Here is a 24,684-nt window from a genome sequence, read left to right on the forward strand (position 1 = left end):
TCAAGGTTAGGTCCGAATTCCCAACCCTTAAAATTAGAGATGCTCTCTCACTCAAGGTTGGGTCCGAATTTCGAGAGTGTAGGCTTAGCTCGTCAGGTCTTTCTCCTTTACTTGTGCGGGCATATCTCCCATATATTACTTTTTTTTTTCATTTCATTCATTTTTTATAAGTATATAGCGTATTACTGTAATTACTATTTAATAAATCAACTATTTATACATGAAGGAACTAATGTTATCTTAAATATAATAAATATAAATTTGTAAATATGTAAAATTTTACTATTTTCTATCACATCGTTTGGGCATCTTATCATATTAGGAGTTTGTTCTTCTAGATCTTATTTTCTTTTTCTTTTGCACACCACCTCTATCAAACTCATTCAATCAAAATCCCTTTCTTTCCTCTCTTCCCCTATTGAAATCAACAAATTTTATATATTTCCAAATTTATATTTGTTATATTTAGGATAACATTAGTTCCTTCATATATAAATGATTGATTTATTAAGTAGTGATTATAATAGCACGTTATATGATTGTGAAAAATGAATGATATGAAAAATGTGAAATAAGTTATATTTGAGGGATGTACCCACAAAAGTAAAGTGAAAAAACTAACGAGCTAAGCCCACACTCTCGAAATTTTAAATATTGAAAATTCGGACCCAACCTTGAATGAGAGAATAACTTAAATTTTAAAAATTGAGAATTCAAACCCAACCTTGAATTGGAAAGCTAGAAGGGTGCAAAAGCCTATAGCCATTATATGACTTGTATAAATGTGTTGAATAGTAAACATAACAGAAAGTTGTGTTATATTCTTCTTATATTTTGTATAGAAATATACATGTTTTTATAGTAATTGCCAACATGTTCACTATTATTTCTTATACATTGTTTGCGTATTTCATTAAACGCTAGTTCACTAATAGTGGTTGTATTGCATGCAAGGGGAAAGAGCCAGTGGGGTAGTAGTCAGGATAGTCGACTACTCTTTTGTGTACATACACTTTTTGGGTGTATGAAGGGAACTAAGTGAGAGCCGTACAAACTTTTGGGTATGTAACTAAATTTTAAATATTTTAGTAAAGCTCTGTATTTTAATTGAGATGTGCATTTTTATTTGAGATATGTTACATATGCTTCCTGTTATGAAGTATAAAGCTGGATATGATTAGAGATATTAGGGTAGTTTGAATCAGGGGCAGAACCAATTTTATTTAAATATTAAAATATATATATATATATATATATATATAAACTAAAATACAAATATCCTGATTCAGTGCTCACCTGTCCCAACGAATAGGGGACAAAAATGTACTACTAAACCCATAAGCATTGATATTTTATGAGCCGAAGTTTAAATGTTTGTTGATGTTTATTTTCGCAATCGAGCATGAATCAACCTCGATCGAACGTCGTAGAACTAAAATTGACCCAAATTAAATCCCGATTTAATTAAATTAAATTGAACCCAATCGAGCATCGTCAAGCAAAATTCAACGCTTTTCGGTGCCGATTCAAGTTTAATTTCGTGAAATTAACTTGGTCGGACCTAATCGGACCCAAACCGACCCAAATCAGTTTGAGTCGAATCTGATTCGGGCTCAATTTCAGCCCTAATTGATTGATTTGGGCTAAATCGAATACTTAAATCTAAAATTGAAATCAAGGGCTCAGATTTCATCTGAAATCCCATTCTGCAAGTAGTTTTGAAATGTATTAAAAATGCTCTAAATAGTTGATGCTTTGAAAGGGTGATCGGAGCTTCGACTTGCATGGTTGATTTCAGATGGACGAAACGACGAGAGGTGAGACCGCGAGAGGCAAGCGAACTGAATATAGGCGGCTCCTGTGCGTGAAACATGATCGGTTAGGGCAAAATAATAACATTAGAAAGGGCAAATTACCAAATAATCTTTACTTAAAGGTTTTTTATTTTTTTGAGGGGGGCAAGCGGGCAAAGGGCAGATCTATCCCTAGTTTGAATAGGCCACTTCTTACTCATCTAATTCTGATATCAGTGTTTCAGAATGGGTGTAAGTAAGAAGCAGGTCAGTTTAGATTCTTCTTCTCTGTTACACTCTAGTTTGACTATAGGAGGTCAAATTGCGGTGTGACATTTAGTATATTCAATATTAATAAATTAACATCCTACTTGAAGGCACCGTTATTCCTCAAAATCAACTGCACAACAAATGAAGCCTAAAATATTAATTATTAAATTTTTTAAAGTTGGTGGTAATGCATTATACATTTTTCATTACTTCATTGTATTAAAATTGTTATATCACATTAAAAATCTTATATCAATAAAAAAGTTCATAATTATGTAAAGATTTAATTAATAATTATATGTGAAATTTTTATCCAGCATGATCATAAATAGAGTGTTCTTAATACATAAAAGTTATCTCATTTAGGTATTTCATAAACCTGTCAGTAATAACATATAAATCTTTCATCAGTTGTTCATAAGCTTGTATTATTGATGGGGACATCGACAAGAGGTTTCGACGTGTTTATCAGAGGCGACACAGGAGATCGATGGTAATGATGGAGAGTCTTTACTTTTGATGCATTTTCTGTATTAGCATTTTATGTATTAATCATTTTATTTCAGTTTTTCCATTTTTGCCCTTATGGGTAGTTGGTCTCTATTGTAGCCCAAGGGGGCATTCTAGTCTTTTATTTTCCTTGTCATTTTGAGGCCTATATATATGGCCATCTTCTTATGTATGGGGAAATTGATAGTTGATGAATGAAAATTTTCTCTTGTTACTCTTTGTGAGTTTATGACATTTCCCCTAGATCTCTTTGTGAGTTCTTGAGGAAATAATATTGTGGATCTCTTTGTGAGTTCCAAAATCCCAAGATCTCTTTGTGAGTTTTAGTGGATGAAGTATTGAGGTTTGTGATTCTTATTTTCCTTTTTCTTCTCCACCAATCTCTTCCTCCTCCACCTCAAGAGAAGACAAACAAAACCCATTAGCTTGGAGAATCCGACCCCCTCCCCCTTCTTGCCGCCGCCCCCTTGGAGCCCAAACCGCTGGCTGCCGTCCTACCACCGGCCGACCACCTTGTCACCGACCTCCCTTCATCCGCCCGCCACCCCTCTACTGCTAGCCATCATATTTGAAATTCAAATTTCGAATTTCAAATTCTTTCCAAATTAGGAAAGTTTTTATGTTGAATATAATTTTAAGTTAAATCAAATTGGATTTAATAATTTTTCTTTCCTAGTCATCATTACCTATTTGGAAAACCCCTCTCATCCTCCCCCATCTCCTCCCTCCTCCTTGATGTCGCCGGCCCCTTAATGGGGTTTCCCATTGAATGCTCATTCAATGCCCTCACTCCTTGTTTGAAATTTGAAATTGATCTCAAATAATTCTCCCTCCAATTTCACTTAAAACTGAAATTGATTTCAGTTTCCTTCCACAACCCTCTCCCTCCTCTCCCTATGCCGCCGGCTCCACTATAGTTCCCTCCCATTAATTCCCTCCTTCAAACCATGCATGGCGGATCCCGAAGTTGATCACGGCTTCGCATACAACGAGCAAGGGGAGATCGACATCTTTCTCTCCCCCTTCTACGAACCGGATTGGGAATACGACATCACCGTTGAACGCTACGTCAACCGGATCGTGTATTGCATTTCCCACACCATTGAGCTTCAACGACCAAGGACCCCGTGGTCCCTCACCGGAAGATACGTGCCACCTCCACCTCCGGCTACCTTCCCAACAACGACGTTCATCGGCTCGTCCGTCCTAGTGGTTACTTCATTTCTAGTGTGGAATATCTTTCTCCGCTCAACCTAGATTCGTAGGGAAGAGAGTATATCCTCAAAGGTGAACACCTCATTATTAACTTTTGGATTTGTGTTATAAGCTTTCACATTACTTCACCTTTGTATTTGATTGAGAGCGTCCTGGTTAATCTTCACGCAACTCTTTGCCTAAGCAAGTGGAAGACCGAGAATTCTTGTAACCTACTTTGAATTGACGCATAATTTTATAAAGGTTAACTTCTTATTAAATTCTCTTGATAATCTTATGTAACTCCAAGCATGTATCACATCAATTATAGATTTATTATTGAAAAAAAACTCTATGTTAAGATGATAATTGATTTGATGCAATGTTTGATGGAGTTGACATTTATTTTTGAAACAGACTTGCTCACACTTATTTCATCTCCCCCAAATACACCACTAATTAATTGCATCCTTCACCTTGCTGATTGCATCATAAATATAACTTATTGCTGCCCTCATCGTGATCAACATACCTCAACATATTTCCTAATGGGCTTGTCAACTTCAATCATAGGTCACACCATTCAATAATAGCCTTGAAAATGACCTCCTTACCTTTCTTTCATTTATAATCAACACTAAATCTAGATTTGTTTCAATTTTCAAAGACATACATACATCTTAAATTTTCTTTTTTCTTTTTTACTTGTATTTGTATGCAAGAGTGATTAAAGTATCGTCAAAATAAGTGATACTCAGGTTCTCCAAATTTGCATCATTTATATATTTTCCATCATATTAAGAACATGGCCATAATTTTGTGTAAATCCATATAACTCCAAGGCTTTCTTAATAAATATATATTTAATTTTCTCATTTGATTAGTCTTTTCAATATCCTCTAATATTTGATCTATGCAATGAACTGCACATGTTGTTCAATATGCAAGGAGCTTGAGATATATTCAGGATGTAGCAAAAAATAAATATATCTAAATAAAATAATACAATATTCTAACCTATAAGGACATAATTAAAGTGGTTATCTGTAACCAATTATAACACATTTGCTTCTCTATCTTTTCAATTTGTGCTCAAGGAGCTTAAAGAGCCTCAATGCAGTTTACGAATATTCAAATGCATCATCTGATTCCCAAAGTACTGTGCCTGATAATGAATTAACTAAGAAATTAATTAGTGATCGTTGTCTACGATCAACCATTCATTTGACATAAAAGTTCAGCCCTTATTTTGCCAAATCTTGTTTTGTTCCTCTACATAACTACATTCTTCTTAATTGCCTTTTTTATTCTCTTTCAAGTAGGAGGGATTTTCAGTTCAAAATAAGATGGGGGTCTGAGACCCGGTCCATATTGCTCAATCATCTCTACCATGTAGAAAACTCTCTAATTTCATTGCAGTGAAAAGGATGACGGCTTTATAGAACAACTTAGCTATGTATTTTATGATCTATCTCTTACTCTCTTATAGAAGTTTTCTTAAATCCTCATTTTCTACGTTATTTTTCCTTTTTGTAATTTTTTTTTCAAATTCTAGATGCATGTGAAATTCCATAGGACATTTCATCTTAAGTAGCTTTTACATATTAAATATTTTTCCTGTTTTTATGTCTTAAAACCTATATTAATCATGAAATTTCTGCTTACGACTTCCAAATACATTAATACGTTTTTCTGGTTTGCAGGGGCGAAAAGTGTAGTCTCTACACCTACCAGGGTTGACTCCTTGGATGGTATCCATATTAAAATGGTTTCATTAGGCTCTGAGCATTCAATTGCTGTCACAGGTAAGGTGGAAGATTTACCATGTCCTTTCAGAACCCGTTGCATTCGTTTTTGTTGTTTTTTCTATGTACCATCTAAACTTTTTCCTCTTCACATTAGATGAAGGTAATGTGCTGAGTTGGGGGTCTGGTGGCGCTGGGAGACTTGGTCATGGTCATCAATCCAGAATTTTGGGATTCTCGTTTAGCTCAAGGTTTAATTGGAGGATCTGCTCCTTCATTATGATTAAAGTTGTAGCTTTTATCATTTTCAGAGAAGTTATCGCATGATTATTGGAAAGTTAGTTGAACACTGATTTATATCTCCAATACAACTTTTTATCAAAGCAGGCAGTACAAGTATAAAACACATGGAGCTTATATCTAGCAAAGACAAAAGTTTCCACATTGTAACTAGGGTTGTAAACAAATCAAGGCGAGCCAAACTGATATCTATTTGAGCACGAGCTCATTTACCAAATGTTTGTTCAAGCTTGGCTTGAGCATGTTTGATCTTTATGATAGTGTTCAAGCTCGACTCGTTAATCAAACTTGTTTTAACTTAGTTTGAGCTCGACTCCAGCTCAGTTCATTTTCTGATCATTAAACTTTAAAAGAATTGCTCGTTAGGAAACATAAATGAGCATATCGAGCCAAATTCATTGAGCTTAAAACATTATATTGCAATTTTAAAAGTTTAAAAATCCCATACTATAACATCCTGCCAATTTTAGCTTTGTCGAGCCAAGCCACAAGTAGCATGTAGAGCACTTGGTTTGTTTGCTGACCTAATTATTTCCAATTTTTTATACCTTTTTTGAATGCTATTTTCCATGCTTCTAAAGTTGTATAAATACAAAAGTTTGTCTACTCACCTATTATTTAGTGGTTGATACGGTGCTACATAATGCATGTGCCGTTTCAAATAATATACTCATAAGTGAGTTATTGTTTCCATGAGGAATCTAATTACTAATTTTAAAATGTTATGTATTAACTTTCTTGATCATTTACTATAAACTAAAAATTTACTTATAATGTTTTTAAAAGGAATTTTCTAATGCTAGAGAAATATGAATTTATGGGTGATAGGATAATTATGTGAACATGATTGATCTATAAAATTTTAATTATGAACCAAAGCATAAATAATTTATTGTCTCTGTCAAGCTTGTTGGAATCATAGTAAAGTTATGCCTAACTTGGCTAATCTTTCGCTTCATTGAATGCACAACATCTCCTTAATGATTCTTATACCCTACAAATCATATCTCTCTGTCCTTAGAGTCTTATTCAAGACTCCCTAATTGTTCCAGTATGCCTTCGTTAGGGAGATAAATAATACTAAGATTTAAATTTGTGTTTGGCCTAAACACAAATAAATTAAGAATGAGGAAACCAGAAAAAATAGTTGCATTTGAAAAGTGTAGACCTATTCCATTTGACACGTAATTCCCTATCACATCATAAATTCAACATAGGAAAATTAGACACCAACTTGCATAATTAATGAACAAGAAAATAGAACTTTCATTTCAAATAAAAATTAAAAAATAAACACAAGAGTGAAGAATAGAACTGATAGAACTAGGAATATCCACACATGGTTGTTCCCAAAATTCACTTGCACTGTCACGATCCGGCCCGAATACTCGAGTTAACGAGGTGGTAATAAACAGTCGAGCAGTCATAACATTACTTTTAAATTCAAACACAGTTTAATTTCTACATTCCAAATAAAACTTAAGAGTCACTAACATAAAATTTTCATCAACTACTAATACTTATCACAATTTAACAATTACATAAACTATATATTACCTGCTTTCATTTGAGTGCTGTCTTTTATGGACATACTCTTCTTTCAACATTTTCACTTATAAGTAGACTTACCTGAAAAATATGTTAATTTAATGGATTGAGTTTACGAAGTAAACTCAGTGAGTAGTCATGCCTATAACATAGAAATTTTACATACATAAAATGAACATATTCATTTGTATACACACACACGCACCAATCTTATTATATTTACATTTACAACTGTTAGATATATATAGTAAAACATATATAGTTCTTTGTCTTTCTTATACAGTAATATATATATATATATATATATATATATATTATTTCTTTCATATATTATAGATTTATAAGTTATCTTTCACATAACTTCTTATTTTATTTCTTTTTTTAATTACCATTTAATATTTATTCCATTTCCATTAGTGCAGGAGCACCGTCTAAATATACTCATAAACGTAAAACGTACAACCATTTCCATTTAACGTGCACGAGTACATTGCTTTCTCAGCCAGTACCATACGGGGGTGAACTCCTATAATTTATATGCATATGTCTTTTCTTTTTCCACTTTATGCTTTCAAATTTATTTATTTTCCTTTACATATGTTTTAAATCAATATATACTCCTTTCACGTATTCATATATATCTATACTATTATGCTATTTGATATACATTTCTTCTATCGTACTCATTTAAATGTCAAATGTTCATCATCACATATGCATTTGAATTAACATCATCTTACACATAGTAACATCCAAATATAAGTAAAATAATTATATAAAACATTACCTTTAGAATTTAAATTGAAATACAACAATAATTTTTTTTTTTCGTTTTTCAATTTCCTTCCAAATCTTGAGCTTCATGTAGACCTCAAATTACTTTTCTTAGTTCACTTATGAAAATCTTTCTCTGTTCAAAATTACACAATAATGTCTTAATTATTACTATATTTGGATGCCTAAAATATAGTACTCAAATTGGATGCCTTAAGTATCATCATAAACAAACATCAAATTTCCTCCGCAATTTATTACACTCTCTATTCTATAATATAAAATTACCTCACAAAATCTTTTCTTCCAAATGAATTTTCCTTTCCTTCACTGTCGAAATAAAGTTTACTTCCCTTGAATTCTTCCCATCGACAATAATATTTTACTCCTTAGATTAAAGAAGTAGCAATATAAATATTCTATCAAATCTTAACAATAAAATTAGTAATTTAACACTTACTATTTTTTTTCCACATTTAGAGAATGGAAGAATTCCAAAAATCCCAAATTCTTCTCTTTCTCTTTCAACTTTTCTTCCTTCACCTATGGTGAAAACATTCCTTGCTGATTATATATAATTTCACGGAAGAATTTATACATAAATGGAGAAAAATCGACAAGTAACCTTCCTTATTATTCTTCCTCTCGTTTACTAACTTTTCTCCTGCATTATGCTTCTTTAGCAATAATGATCGAATGGGAGGGAGTTATTCTTTGTGAGGAGTCGCCTGATTTCATTCACATACTCAAATCCTTGCTTAGAATCGAAAACCGGCCTGTCCAGCCCCGTCCATGCTTTTGTGCGGTCTGCTTGGGCCGCTTCTTTGTTCGGTTCCGCTCGACCTGCTTATGCAGGTTTTCATTTAGGGCTGGTCAATTCAAATTAACCGGCCAGAATAAATTGCATATTATGCTCTCCACACTCACACTGACACTAATACTAACACTAACACTAGAACGTACATGAATAACATTAGAAAATGCCAAAAGAATTTGATGGACCGGTTCACCCGGTCCATCCTAGACCCATGCGGGTCTATGGGAGGCGGGCGGACCGGCTGGACAAAAAGGGGCCCACCCACTTAAGTGGGGGTAATTTGGGGATGTGAGGGACTTTTGGATTGTATGAAGGGGGCCATTAGGGTTTAGTTGGAGGCATTATGAAAAGTGTATTGTCTTTCTAGTTTTCTTCTTCTAGTTTCCTTCTTGTTCTTTTCTAGGGTTTTCTTGTGGGAGATCTTGTCCTTCTCGAAGTGGACAAACTTATCTTGTTTTCTCTTGGCTTTCTAATGCAAAGGTTCTTGCTTTTCATCTCAACCCTCTTGTGATTGTTTCTCTTTGCTTTTGGTGGAGAAATTCCTCATTTTTGGAGGAAATTAGGGCAAAACCGAAATTGTGGAACCCTAGGGCGTATCAGAATTCCCTCTCTCAAATGAGCAATATATAGTTCTTCAAAAAATAACTTCCAAACTGGTCAGATGGGCATGGCCGCATTGGCCCATAGTGATGCGGTGCTAGATAGGCAATGTTGCGCTATGGCATTCTAGGTGATTCCACGTGTTGTTTCATTGCTTAATTGCTTAGCGTTGTGGCACCCCTGGTGGGTGAGTTGGCACTGCGGCGCTTTAGAGGTTGCTTTATCTATGTTTTTTCCCCCCATAATTCCCTATCATTTGTTTATAGTTTTTGTCATCAACTTTTTTATTGTTACGAAGTACTATCATCTTTTTTCCTCTGATATGATTCAAAACTGTTATTTTAATGATGTAATATCAGGCTGGTTTGTGGGTTCTAATGGTTTTCCAGGTTTGCAGAAAGCAGTCTTTACTGTTATACGTTCTCTTCTATGCTATTGAAAATGCATTTTGAAACTGAAACCTTTTCTATTTTTTGTTTTAAAAAGTGACACTGTTTCTCATTATACAGAATGATACTTTGTGATCCATTTATGCAGTGAATATATGCCAAGGCTGATCAAGAATTTGGAAGGCCGTAAGGTACATTTTTTATTTCTTTTGTGTTCTTACCTTCCCCAGAGAACATTGTGATTGGTATTTGCGTGCATTGTTGGTTTATTTAAAGATAATTCATTTATATGTGCTTGCAGATCAACAAGGTTTCTGCTGGAATGCTGCACTCGGCTTGCATTGATGGTAAATCTATCTGGATGCTATTCATCCAATAATTCGTCTGTGTTCGGTTCTAACTTGTCTTACTATTTTTTGTGTGATTCCCATTCAAGAGCAAGGTTCTGTTTTTACATTTGGTGAAAAGGCTGCTGATGTGCTGGTATTTCCTTTAGCTTTTAATGCTGTTACCTGTTTTATTTCTTTTAATTATTAGTATAGTAATTATTTGCATGTTTTCATTTATCATGCAGGGTTTCAGTGAAGGAAAGAAGGTTTCTGAACCATCTGCTGTTGAGAAACTTCCACGCTCTGTGGAAGTTGCCTGTGGGGGTTATCACACTTGTGTTGTGACAAGTACTTTTCTTAAATATATCTGATTTGTTACTTACTGAGTAGCATGCATGTGTTTTCTTAATTTTTTTTTTAAAATTTCATATGCTTGCTCTTGTTTTCTATTTTATTTTTTAAATTGCTTGTTATTTTTTTACCATCGTCCAATGAAGCAATAACCTGTTTTATAATTTTCTTCTTCAAAAAAGCAAGACAATTTTATTCTTTTAACAAGTGATGTGGGGTAGAGCCCAAGGTTTAAGACTAATGTCGGAGATGCAAGCTCACCACTTGTTTAGTGATAAGGTGATTGCAATTCTGATAAGCTATAATTTTGGTCATGATTTTTAATTTTAATAGGTCTAAGTTGCTGTTTGCTATGAGATTTTAGTAAGATATAACTGAAGTCTTGTTTAACAAAATTCATTGAAACTTTTAAGTCCTTTAGTAATACTAAATCCTCTTCACTACTCTCTATTTCTCGATGAATTCTAGATTTTCTAAATCTCAACCCTAAGTGGATTTAATGGATTTATGAGAAGCATGCTGTGGGTTGTGGTGCCATCATCACAATTTTTCTTCTCTTATATTTTTTCTCTCAAGCAAGTCAACAGCTTATGATCTCTCAATGTCAATAACTCATGATCTTCTTCTACTTTTTTTTTCACAACTTGTGATATCCTGACCTAACTACGTGCAATCCCCCTCCCTCTTGACCTAATTGCTCTTTAATTCCTTACCTCTAAAACTTGAATTTCTGTTCTCCCTATGTTGGTCGCAATCTTCATCTCTAAAGCTCCTTTTGCTAGCCCCGATCACCATCTCTTGAGCTCCCTTCATTGGCCCTCATATTACCAGCACTATCTGCTGCTTTGATCTCACTTGTCTGCCACGACATACTATCTACATTCCAGTGCAACACCTTAGACCTCCATCCCGATTCCCTATACAGTATCACCTTATAGGTCATCTTCTTTTCTTCGCTAAACTTGATACTATTTTTTCATTTTTATATCTGCATTTTTATTTTTGGAGGATTTACATGTACAATGCTCCAAATTTCACTATTTATATATTTAACATTTATATTTACTTTTTACATAATATACCACCATCTTTAATTTCGTTAAAGAGAAAACCTTAGAATTGCAACGATCGTAGATGAGGTGGTCACGATGGGGATCTCATTTGGTATTTTTGGCCAATTCCGCCTTTTTTCTTCCAGCGAATTGTTAACCCGATCCAAGATGGATCGGTCTAGCTGGCCAACACTAGGGTCGGCCCCTGGTGTATTCTAGGCAGACCAAGCAAGTCGTCAGCCCTCTTGTGGGGCCCCTGATTTGAATGCAAAATTAAAGAGGGGGCGGTTTAGGAGGGAATTAATTTTGGGATGGGCTATTCAATATTGTATTCTTTTAATAGGGGGGAAATGGTTATGGTTAGGGTTAGAGTTATGTTTTGTTTTGTTGAATTTTGGAGTTCTCTAGGATTGCTTGGGGTCTAGTTGCTGGCTAGGGATTGGGAGAGCCGGATCTTCCTCTCGAACTGAAAACCCATTGTATCTTTCACTATCTCTTTGATTTATGCACTTGTTACCTATCAAATTGGTATCAGAGCGCTTTCTTGGGCGGAAAAACAAGTTGTCTTCGTTGTTCTTGCGATTGATGCCTATATCCAATTAATGACAGAAATGAAGATGGAGGCATTGGAAGGCGAGATGGAACAACTCAAGGCTAGAGTAGAGGAAAAATATTCCAGGGTGGAGGGAAGAGTCAACCATCGAGAACCACTTTGAAAACTCTGAAGACATGATGAGAAATATGCTTGAGATGTAGTCAAAAGCATCACCTGCAATTCCTAAGGTGGAGAGAAAAGGAAAGGAGATTAAGGAGGACGATGATGAGTTGGAGAGTGTTTTTCATCAAGGATCGCCACATAGGGCTCCGTTGGTGGTTGGATCGGGGTTTTCCGAAGGGAGGACAACATGGAGGGGGGAGGCTAAACCTTTTGGGAGACTACTCGGGTATGGGGAGAGGTGGAATGGAGAAGGGTATGATTGGGGGGGGAGCCATGAGGTCAAACTTAATCAAGGGAGGAAGGAAGGGAATCACACTACCACTATACGGGAGGAACCAACGGAGAAAGAAACCATTGGGGTATGGATGCTAGATCAAGGAAGCTAAAGATGTCTATCTTTGAAAGGGATGATGCTCAGGGTTGGGTGTACTGGGTGGAACGTTACTTTGTTATTAACGGGCTGACGGAAGGAGAAAAACTCATGGTGGCGGGTTTATGTTTGGAAGGGAAAGCCCTAGCCTATTTCCATTGGAGGGAGGTTAGGTATCTGATCTACTCATGGGGAGAATTTAATGAGTGCTTATTGGAACATTTCCGAGCCATTCATGAAGGAAACCTCCACACAAGCAGTTCTATGCCCTAAATCAGGAGGGGATAATTATGGAGTACCTGGAGAACTTTGAGTTGCTGTCGGGGAGACTGAGGGGAATCTCAGAGGAAGGATTGGAGGGGAATTTCATGAAGGGGCTTAGGGAGGATATACGGGCAGAGCTCAGGGTACTGAGACTTAGGGGGCTGAGGGAGACGATGGAGCTTGCTCGGAGGGTGGAAGAAAAATTTAGGAGGGAGAGGCTAGCAGAAGCAATATCATGGGAGTTTGCCCAGGGGGCAACTTCAAGTGACTCACTGAAGCAGAGGTGCAGGAGAAATAGGCAAAGGGGTTATGTTTCTGATGTGATGAGAAGTACATGCTGATGCATAGGTGTAAAGATCGAACTTTTCAGGTTCTCACCATCTATGATGACGAGGAAGTTGAGGAGGGAGGTGAGTGTGAGGCATCAACTGAGGAGGAAAGCTGCATTTAGATATGACAGAGGTCTCCTTGAACTCAACAGTGGGATTCACCACGAATCATATTATGAAGGAGGTAAGGAATTTGAGCAAATAGAAATGAATAAAAGGATCGATGAGGTTTAGTAAGAGATGCAGACTGAGGTGGACTACACATCATCTGATTCAGCAGGCTCTAAAATCCAAGAGATAGTTCATGAAGGCTGTTCCACAAAAGAAACTAGGAATTCAGGCACTTCTAATTCTCATATCCTTACATATAACTCCTCCACTTATGCCTCAAGTACAGAAAACATATCCAGGCTCCTTGAAGGTTGGATGAGACTATCTCCAATTCACACCATCAGTGATAAAAAATCTACAAACATCAAAGTATAAAATAATGCATTAATATCAGCAATTACAACAGCTTCATCGTTGGATTGTATAAAACGGCAAGGGACTTAGTTTTTGAAAAAAAAAAAAAAATACAAACAATTTAAAATGGTGGCATCTGATTACAATAAGCTCGGAACACAAACTCAGGGGCCACCAATGTTCATGCTTAAGAAATAGTTGCTTGAGAAGAACATCGGGCTGATAGATGCCTTCTTGGAGTTTTTTGCTCCCGATTGCTGTTCTGAGCTTATGATCTAAAGTTTAAACTGTTTCTTCTTAAGCTTTGTACTAGCCATGCATGTAAGCCAAGAAAAATTTTCATGCATAGGCTGCATGAAAGCCTTGGTTAACCATACTTCTCTTGGAAGGAGAAACATAGAACTTAAAAAAAAAAAGGGTTATATGAGGCAACTGTTTCATGAATCATATGAAATGAATAAACATGATAGTTTCAATAAACAAAAGAATAATTGTGAGAGCTAGGATAAGCTAGGACTCTTTATAAAATATTTAATCAAAATAAAATATTTGTTAGGACAAAGTGACTAATATCTTGATAGATCAGAGTTTTAGTTATTAGAATTGGTATCCGAGCATTATATCGACTAGAAGTTGGAATTAAGTGCCATGTACGTTAAAGTGCTATATAAAGTCATTTTTGTAAATGCATTTTAGACTAGTGCATAAAGTGGAAGGCACCTCTACAATTTATGTTTGATGGATGGATGGATTTAGGGTTATGTGTAAGGCCTATGACAAGGACGTCAATAACTTAAATGAGATAGATTGTGAGATCTTTTAGTTATAGTGAAATTGAGCTCTTAAACATGATGAGTACTTTTGGTGTAATGGTTTAAGTGTTCTATTGGTAGAGCATTTAGGATGCATGACGTACACTAAGGGGACAAAATCGTGAGCCAATTAGCTAAAGAGGATTATATCCCGATGGATTAATATTCATTTTATTTTTTATTTTTCATTTTATATGTCCATTTCATGTTCTTTAAAATGTTGAATGAGTATAATCAAGCTAAGAATTAATTATTAGTGATCTGTGATATTTGTTCAGATGATGGGGAACTGTATGCATGGGGCTCAAATGAGAATGGATGCCTTGGTCTTGGGTATGGCTATAGTGCTTTATGATCCCTTACATTATTTATGTTTTCAAAAAAGTTCATTCGAACTGATTTTGAATTTATTCGATGCCATGTCAGTTGCACTGATGTGATACGTTTGCCGCAGATGGTTGAAAGTTCCTTTTTAAAAGCACCAGTATATGAGGTTGGCTCGCTTCTACATGACTTGTTGTTTGTGTTTCTATCATATGTTCTGATTTTTGCATTTTTTTTTTCATTGGGCAATGGCTTCAAGCTGATTCTTATACTCCTGATAATGATGATTATGTAGGTATCTTGTGGTTGGAAGCACACTGCTGTTGTCTCTGGTATGATCACACTTTTTCCACCTTTCAGCGGAACTTTAAAAGATCATAATGTTAATTTCTTTTGTTTGAGGTAATAATTTTGAATCCTAAGAAGTTATTGTGCCTGACAAACTAAAACTTTTTTTATGGCTCTGATAGCAAAATACTTGAGTTCGCAAGTAATCCTATCTGAAATACTTGAGTTCTCAAACAACCCTAACAATAAATTGGTAAAAACAGCGAGAAGAACACAAGAATAATAAAGAAGCAACCCAAAAATAGTAGATTTTATTAGATAACTCAAAACAAAGCAACATAAGCAAAGATACAATTGATCCTCTATTCGAGAGGAGGATCGTTCTCTCCCAATCTCTAGATACTAAGTCTAGAGCCCAAGATACTCGAGAGACTTCAAGAGAAAACAAAATTCGAGCATGTCGTATCCCTTCCCTCTATTGCCTATTTACAGCCTTAGCCGCCCACCCCCTTACCAAAAATAGATTAATCCTCTTACCAAAAATAGATTAAATCAAATAGATTAATCCTCTTGCCAAAAATAGATTAACCCCCGTGCTAAAAATACATTAATTCAAATAGTGGACCCCACTATTAATGGACGGCAATCAAATAGGGCGTGAGCCCCTATTGCTTGGGAGGCAATATGGGAGGCGGTTTGACCCGCCTCCTATAGACTAAGGCCGGCCCATGTAGGGCCGGCTGGGTTGGTTCATAGCCTTTTGCTGAACCGACCCAACAGGCTCATAGCATTTTGCTACTAAAGCAAAACATTTAAGAAATCAATGTGTTTGTTTAAACAACTATTGTAAATAAATAAACTGAAACAAAGGATTAGGACTTCTTGGTCCTACACTCCTACCTCTAAATGCTCTGAAGGAAACATAACTTGATGGTTAGTAATAGATTCAAATTTGAAGTCGGATATGGTAGAGCAATGGTCAAACTGTTCGGATATAAATAGTTACCCTCAGAGGATTACACAGATAAAACAACTATGCTACAATGATATTCCATACAAAATGATCGAGTGTGCACACACACACATAATCTGGCATTGCCAATATTTCAAATTGTTTGATATTAAATAGTTGAAATATGGAGTAGGATCATCATAATAATATCAACATTCAGCCTCTTCCCATCAAAGTGGATTTAGTTTTATGAATTCTAGGTCTCAATTAATCAACAACCTCTTGCAGTTACCTTTATGATATATCTATTTTCCGTTCTACTCCCTACCTACGCTCCCCCCCCTCTTAATGTGTATTTCAAATCAATGAAATATCTTCCTGCCGCGCACGCCCCATGCTACTGCTGATGCTGCCGCCAACTGCCGCGCAAGCCCCTAGCGAGCCTAGCCCAGACAAGCAGACCTCCGTCAGGCCGTCACCCATGACCCCGCGGAATGCCTCGCACTGGTGCACTTGTTGACTCCTGCACTCGCCGGCTCGCGCTCGACAGAACTGCAAGCCCCCCCGCACTCGCGTTGGATGCAACCTAAACCCTTTTTTAGGTTCGCCGGTCAGGTCGGGTCAACTTGTAACCCACACGGGTCTGGTCTGTGTTTAAAATCCTAACTCATTTGTAAAACTGGGTCAGGCTCAGGTCAACCTGTTTACGCCCGGATCAACTTGAGTTGGACCCGAACCCGATCCATTGACCCGAATTGACACCCCTACAATAAACTAACATTAGGCTAAGAGATAAAATATACCTTTCTTGACCAATTCATTGGTATGTCTTTAAAACAAAAGTAACAGATAAAGGAACCAATCGTTGAAAAGAATAAATTGCTGCATACGTCATGTGATGCTTCTGGCAAGAATAATGTGAAGATTTTCATCATTAGGATTCGCAGATCAAAGATTACTAATTATCCTAAAATTTTATTTAGGTGTAAATCATAAAATAAAAGAGTTAGAACTCAAACAATAATGCAACGATCAAATAATTCCATGAAATCAACTAGAATGTTGAACCATGCAAAATCAACACACAATTGGAAATTTCATTTGCAATTAAAATTCTACTCGGAAATAAATTCAGAATTCTAGCAAGATAATAACAAAATATCTAGAAGAAACTAGATAAAGGAAAGAGTTTACTTAAGTAAACAAAATCCATTTCTCTCATCTATTATAAGTAGATGACTAATCTTGGAATTAAGTTGTCACACTTTATCACCATAAGGTTTCGTTTGGGCCGGCTTTTTTGTTGCTTCTTAAAGTAGCTTTTTGGTTAAAAAATTAAAACGTTTATACTAAAAAGCTGCTTTAAGAAGCAACAAAAAAGTCGTCCCAAACGAAGCCTAAATTAATCACACATCCAATTTGCATATATAGGATTGAATACTAAATATAATTTTTTTTAAGCAAATGCCTTTTTTGTCTCATACTCAAACTTTCCTAGTTATAAATATATATCTCTAGTCAGTTCATTTTTCTTTGAACAAATAGTAAAGATTTCAAGTCCAACAACAGCATAATAGAGATTGGCTAAACATATTGATGAGGACATCTGCCAGAAATTCAGACATGTGTACCGTCGGAGGAATCGTAAATCGATGGCTACGGTTCAGAGTCTGTACTTTTGATGTATTTTCTATTCTATGTATTATGTTGCATTTGAGTTTTCCCATTTTACCCATATGGGGGATTGAGTCTATGTTGTAGCCCGAGGACAATTTAGTATTTTCGGTTTTTCTTTCTTTGGGGCCTATTTAAAGGAGGCCTCTTGCATTGTATGGGTGATGAATGATTACTAATGAAAATTCAACATTCTTGTTCTTGATCTCTTTGTGAGTTCTTGAGAGTAGAAATCCTTGGAGAGGGCCACACATCACACGTCAGCCGCCGGTGGATTTTGGGACTCGCGTTTAGTACTCTTAGTATTTCCTTCCTCCTCCTTCCTTGGCTTCCACCGCCTGACACCCTCTCCAAGCCAACCCAAACCACCTGAATCACTCTTCCTCCACCTCCAATCCGTCAGCACCCCCAACCCACTTCCCCTACCGGCCGCCGACTTCTAAACCCAACCCAGCCGGCGGGCGAACCTCCTGGTTCACCCCCACCCGCCACCCCTAGCTCCTGCTTCAACCACCGGCCCCATGCAATTTTCCCCTCTAAACTTGATTTCAAACTCACCATAAAACCTTTCCAAATTTGGGCCCAATAATTTAAGAGTTGGTTTAAATTCATATTCAAAATTTTAATTTCAAATTACCTCTTAAATGACCCTCCATTAAAATAGGAAACTTCCTAATTAGTTTAAATATGAAATCAATTTCATATTTAGACCATTCATTCCCTTTAATTGCGTGTGTCCACCTTATTAATGATTTAATGTCGAAACCCCTCCCTCTCACTCTCCTTGGCTGGCCACCTTAAACACCCCCCCCCCCCCAAATCATTAATTCCATAATTGGAGCTTAAATCAAGTCTCCAATTAAAGCCCAATTAATCCTAACTTTCCCTCTTAAATTCATATTTTCAAATTCATAATTTGAAATCCCATTACCCCAAATTAAATTAGGAAAATTCTGAAATTAACTTCAGATTTTCCCTCTCAACCTAATCTCAAGCTAAGCTCACTCACCCCTCTCCTAAAACCAGCCCACCCTCCCCCTCTCACCCACGATCGGCCTTCCCTCCCCCAAATTGCCACCCCTCTCTCTCCCTACCACGCCAACCCTCCTCTTTCCCCACTCAGAGCAAGCATGGAGGGCCGATCCGGACATTGATCACAGATTCGTAGAAGACTCCTACGGGCGGACCGACATTATTTGATCCACTTTCTTTGACTTCAATTTGGACTACGACAACTCGGTGGAAGAATATGTGGATCGCATTCTTTATCAATTAACACTTTCAATTGAAGAATACATCCGCCCGGGACGTTGGCAAATTATCGATTATCCACCTACATCTCTTACTTTGGCTACCAATCCAACGACTACTACCCGAGGCTTCTACCTTCTCTTGGTGGCATCACTAGATGTGTTGATCTCGCTTCTCCGCCGAACCCTATCAGCTTGAGAGAGAGAGATTACTGGAACCCAAGGTGAATACATCGCTTTGTTAACCTGTGGATTTATGTTGATATACTCATCCCATTGCTTTTAAATTTGTTGTTATGTTGAAGGACTCTAAATCTAGTTTGTGAACAATTGCCTATACATCGTTTTCATCTTCTTAAGAATCTCTTTGAACCTCTTTCTGCTAAGACATTAAGATTAATTTATCATTGCATAACAATTATTTATTAATCTAAGCAATCAATTCGTGGATCCTTTATGATTTCACATCACATACAAGGCACTTCTTTTTTCTTTGAACACCTAACCCAGAAACATAGCAGAGAAATTGCGGTAGAACTTGAAGTGATCCATAGCGGAGGCTAACGTCCCTTCTCGCGGAGTAATCAGCGGTAATGGCTGCTGTACCCATATCCAGACAAAATAGGGGCAGGATAACTTCACGCTACAAGTAAAAGTATAGGTTACGGGACCCATATACAAGCAAAGGCAATGTATCAAATTTTTTTTTCATAGAATAAATTCAACGGTTGATCCAAACCAACAATGTGAAACCTTTAACCAATAATGCACACAAAACCTAGTAACTCCAAGTAAAAGATAATTGAGGGCCGTCCGAAATCCATATCCAAAAGAAATTGCTGGATTAATAAGAGTAAACAACAGCCATTTAAGCTACCAACAGCAGTAAACCATCAAATTGGAGTCGCAAAAAATATTAAGGATTCAAGTAAATAGCCTAGAAAACTGACTAAAAATGTTGATTTGCATCAGTCTTCTTTGCTGCTTTGCCTGTGTTTCTTCTTGTCCTGTTCCTCCGGAAACAATCATGTAACATCAATTATTTTCAGATGGAAATATCTTCACGTGGGGCTGGGGAGGTGCAAATGGCACTTTTTTTGAAGAGGGACATTCCTCCGGCGGACAATTGGTAAGTCATAATCAGTCTTTTTTTCTTGTGCCAACACTTATAAACTGACTTTGCTTAGATGTTCGTTCTGAGATTTTCACCGCTTAGCTTCTGCTGTTTTTGCTTACGAAGTGGAAGTCATAAGATCAACTCTTGTTTTTCTATTCAAAGCAAATTAGTAGAAGAATATTTTTAGAAAGAGCAGTGCCGGAGTTTTTTTTATTGTCTGAAGTCAATCTCATCTATTTTAAAAATATGCCTTAACTGAGGAATTTTGAATTAAAGTGGCCTTGACTTGGCTGAGAGGTATTCATTTTGGAACGTAATTTATTTTTGTTTGGGCATTGGGAATGATCCTATCCAGTGTGGTTAATAAAGAAACTTTGTAAGACTAAAGATTTTTTATTTGCAGAACCGTTACATTTTTGTAACTATCCTTTGATATCTTGCTTAATATATAGTTATAGCCCTTAGTAAAATGTATAATGACGAACAAATACATACATTAATAGTTCATGCAGTTATAACCCTGTATCATACATATATTGGAGTATCTATATATATGCACGCAGATATACAAGCATACCTATTATGCAATATTACTATAAAAATGGTATTGTAAACACGTACATCTATTTTTCTAGATATGCATGTTCCTTGAAGCATTAGTGTAAGAAAAATCATCTTGACCAATGATTTAAGACTAACTTTGCAAATTGCAACTAAGGCTCCGTTTGGGATGGCTTTTCTACTGCTTTTTAAAGCAGCTTTTTACTATAAAATTTTTTTGAACTAGAAATTTTTGCACTAAAAAATTGTTTTAAAAAACATTAAGAAAGCCGCCCCAAACAAAGCCTAAGATGTACAATTTCAGTGTCTACTTATGACATTATTAGCTTTCAACTTGGTGAAGTTTTTTTTCGTGTAACTCGTGAATTTATGAATGCTTAAGCAGCACCAATAGAAAAAGGCAAAAATTTTTGGCTTTAGTGACTAGGCTCAGAAGTTATACCGTGCTTTGAACCTTGAAACTATTGTCTGTTAGCTACTAGATTATATCCCACTCGGAATGGCATGGTTTAGTTAACAATATAAGACCGAATACGAACAAGCACACAGACCCAAGTAGTTGAGGTAAGAGTGTTTAAGATTTGCTCAAAAATAAAATAAGTGAAACTTCCCACATCTAAAAGTGACTTAAAAAGGCCATATTTTATTGCTTGTAATTAAAAAAAAACATGATGTATATCGATAAATTTGCTAGATTCTTTTATTTGTTTGATGTAGTTTGATATCATGAAATTTAACTCCAAATAATGTATGATGTCTTTTTATGCACAGAATGACAAAGTAAGCCCCAAGACCAAATGATATTGGAAGTTTGTGATAGGAAATACTTAGAGTTTGCAAGTAATCCAAGAGGAAATACTTGAGTTTGATATCATGAAATTTAACTCCAAATAATGTATGATGTCTTTTTATGCACAAAATGACAAAGTAAGCCCCAAGACCAAATGATATTGGAAGTTTGTGATAGGAAATACTTGAGTTCGCAAGTAATCCAAGAGGAAATACTTGAGTTCGCAAGAAACCCTAGCAATAATTGATAAAAAGCGGAAATAATGCGATATTATCAATGAAATCAATTCAAAATGAAAGATTGTAGTAGTGTATTCAAAGCAAAAGAAAACACCAAGCAAGATACAATGGATCCTCAATTCGAGAGGATCGTTCTCTCCCAATCTCTAGACGACGAGTCTAGAGCCCAAGACGCCAAAGAAACTTCAAGAGAAACAAATCAAAGCATAACCCTAACCCTAAAACACCTCATGATATTTAATACATAAACCTTCTAAATTCAATCTCCCTCCAAAACCCTAGCCACCCCTCTTTTCTTCTTTTTGATTCAATTTGAATAGTGGGACCCACTATTGTGGATGGCAAAGAGGGGAGGAGGTTCTACTAGCCCGCTTCTATAGATCAAAACCGGCCCTGGGTGGGCCAGTTCAAGAGGAACCAGCCTAACAGTTTGTGATTAACAAATTACTCCCATTTTACTTCCTCTACTTAGGTATTTTCTATTATGTATTATTATATTATTATTATATTCTAATTATTAGATATTCTAATTATCTAATTTTTAGAATTCTTTCTTTGGTCGATTTTGCTCGGCAATAACCAATACCGAACAATACCGAGCAAATACCTAGCAATAACGAGCAAATATTGAGTTGTACCGAGTTTTTTCTAGCAATACCGAGCAAATACCTAGCAATCCCAAGCAAATACTGAGTTGTACCGAGTTGTAGAAAAACTCGGTACAACTCGGTATTTGCATGGTATTGGCCTTCACAGAGCGGTATTTCTCGTTTTTGCAAAGCAATACCGAGCAAATACCGAGTAATACCGAGAAAATCGCGAACATAGCATTCCCGAGTTCCGGTTCGGGTCAAGTCATCGGGCCGCGTGGTAAAGAGTAAGCGCATGTGGCGACATGTTATTGGCGGACGAATGTAGCTCTACGTCCGGTCAGAGGACGTAATAATTGTTCCTACTTACCTGACGTTTCCATTTTGGATGACCCACTAAAAAAACAGAAGTGATGAAACTTTGATTATATTAACTATTCATTCAACATAAACTAAAGAAGATTTCTTCGTCAAATGCACTCTTTTAGTTCCATTTTAAATCGTTCTTGAGTGAGCACTCTCCTTCCACGTCCTGTTATGTTGTTTACCTAAAGGTCACCATGTTCATTTAATTGGTTACAATGATGTCCTGATCAACACCATCATCATTATCCTCATTCTGACTATTTGGGATTGCATGATCTCTTGTAATGCTACCACTATTATGTTCCAGGGACATGGAAACGATTTTGATTATTCCCTACCAATGGTGTTAGATCTTGGCAGGAATGTGCAGGCTTTACATGTGTCTTGTGGATTTAATCACAGTGGTGGAATATTTGAATACAGTGAAAATTGAGATTGGTTACCTACCAAAACTTACCTGTGCTGTTAATATTATTTATTCATTTGTACATCCATGGTATAATAATTATACTGTGTCACTATATATTTTTTATATGCCTTGTGTTTGTGGCAAAGAAACTCATCTATTGTGTATGGCCATAAGGCCACAGAAGGATCTCTCTCTCTCTCTCTTGTATGGACATGCAAATATATATATATTCTGCTAATTAATATCTTACTCATTAATTGTAAAAAGATAAATACGACTCCTTAGTGTATGTTTTTTCTCTATTTAGGCTTCGTTTGTGACGGTTTTCTTTATGCTTATTAAAGTACTTTTTTAGTATTTTTTGTACTAAAATATTGCTTTAAGAAGCAGAAAGAAAGCCGTCTCAAATGAAGACTTAGGCTTCATTTGGGACGGCTTTCTTGCTGCTTCTTGAAGCAGTTTTTTAGTTCAATAATTAAAAATTTTGTACTAGAAAGCTGCTTTAAGAAGCAACAAGAAAGCCGTCTCAAACGAAGCCTTAGTGTATGATTTGGTTATTGGGAAATATAAGAAAGAAACAATTGCCTTTTAAGGCACTTATCCTTCGAAGTCTTCAATTCGGTAATACAGCAATGGTTTACTCTTCCTATTTCAAATTTAGTTTGCCAGCACATTTTCGTTGTTCTATTTGATCTATGGTTCTTCACATCTCAGTGAAGCAAGTCTCTTCATGTGCTAGTGAATGGACTCTATGTATTGAAGGAAGACAGGAGAGTAAGGTTTCATTTAGGATGATTTTCTTACTGTTTCTTAAAGTAATTTTTTAATACAAAAATTTAAATTTTTTATTAAAAAGTTATTTTTAAAAAATAATAAGAAAGTCGTTCCAAACGAAGCCTAAGCAGCGGTGGCAGCAGCGAAGACATTGGCTGACCTTTCACTAACTTCTCATATTGTGGTAGTCTTAATTAATCTCTTAGATTTTTAAGTTCTCTTCTGTGGAACTTTTCAGTTTATGAGTTCTGGTTTAGGCCTATTTATAATATTTGTTTTTCTTTTTTTATTTAAAAATATTTATGAATGATTCACTTTTTCTTTGTAAAATTAATATTAAAAAATAATTTGGCAATTAAAAAACATAATTCTGACATAAAAGTTTCATAAGAGCATCTTTCTTCACCTTCTTAAAGTTTACATTGCTAAGGCCATCTCCAAAAACATAATTTTTTCTCCAAAATGCATTAATACTCTAAATTGTAGTAACTCTATCCAACCAAATTTGATTTTCTAACATCAAAAAAGAATATTATGTGTATATTCTTTCTCATACTTTTTTTAACCTAATTTTCAATTTTTTTAAAAAATAGCGTGTGAGCAGTGTGATGCTAATATTGGTGTCGCACAATTCACTCTCACGCAAATGGTGTTTTATTTGGGGATCTAATGCAGCAAACCTGCGACGTCAAATGAGTATTAGACGCTCTAAGGGCATCT

At 35.9% G+C, this 24,684-nt stretch overlaps 1 protein-coding gene across 5 annotated transcripts in view; it reads left to right on the forward strand.

Moving 5' to 3' along the window:
* The window catches only part of LOC110101559 (ultraviolet-B receptor UVR8), a 44,359-nt gene extending 20,897 nt beyond the window's left edge, over positions 1 to 23,462 (forward strand). For 2 of the 5 annotated variants that reach the window (XM_020829495.2, XM_020829496.2), the window contains 11 exons: positions 5,471 to 5,572; positions 5,670 to 5,763; positions 10,089 to 10,131; positions 10,242 to 10,287; positions 10,377 to 10,423; positions 10,515 to 10,617; positions 14,909 to 14,963; positions 15,057 to 15,123; positions 15,250 to 15,286; positions 20,168 to 20,247; positions 23,089 to 23,462. In XM_020829495.2, coding sequence (XP_020685154.1) covers positions 5,471 to 5,572; positions 5,670 to 5,763; positions 10,089 to 10,131; positions 10,242 to 10,287; positions 10,377 to 10,423; positions 10,515 to 10,617; positions 14,909 to 14,963; positions 15,057 to 15,123; positions 15,250 to 15,286; positions 20,168 to 20,247; positions 23,089 to 23,214 — 800 coding nt within the window. In that variant the 3' untranslated portion in view covers positions 23,215 to 23,462. Of the gene's footprint in view, positions 1 to 5,470; positions 5,573 to 5,669; positions 5,764 to 10,088; positions 10,132 to 10,241; positions 10,288 to 10,376; positions 10,424 to 10,514; positions 10,618 to 14,908; positions 14,964 to 15,056; positions 15,124 to 15,249; positions 15,357 to 20,167; positions 20,252 to 23,088 lie in introns of those variants that run through there. The other 3 variants (XM_020829497.2, XR_002303709.2, XM_020829498.2) reach the window with 3 other exon arrangements.
* The last annotated feature ends 1,222 nt before the right edge of the window (positions 23,463 to 24,684 follow it).

This window comes from Dendrobium catenatum, unplaced genomic scaffold, assembly GCF_001605985.2.
Source record: "Dendrobium catenatum unplaced genomic scaffold, ASM160598v2 fragScaff_scaffold_1209, whole genome shotgun sequence".
NCBI lineage: Eukaryota > Viridiplantae > Streptophyta > Magnoliopsida > Asparagales > Orchidaceae > Dendrobium > Dendrobium catenatum.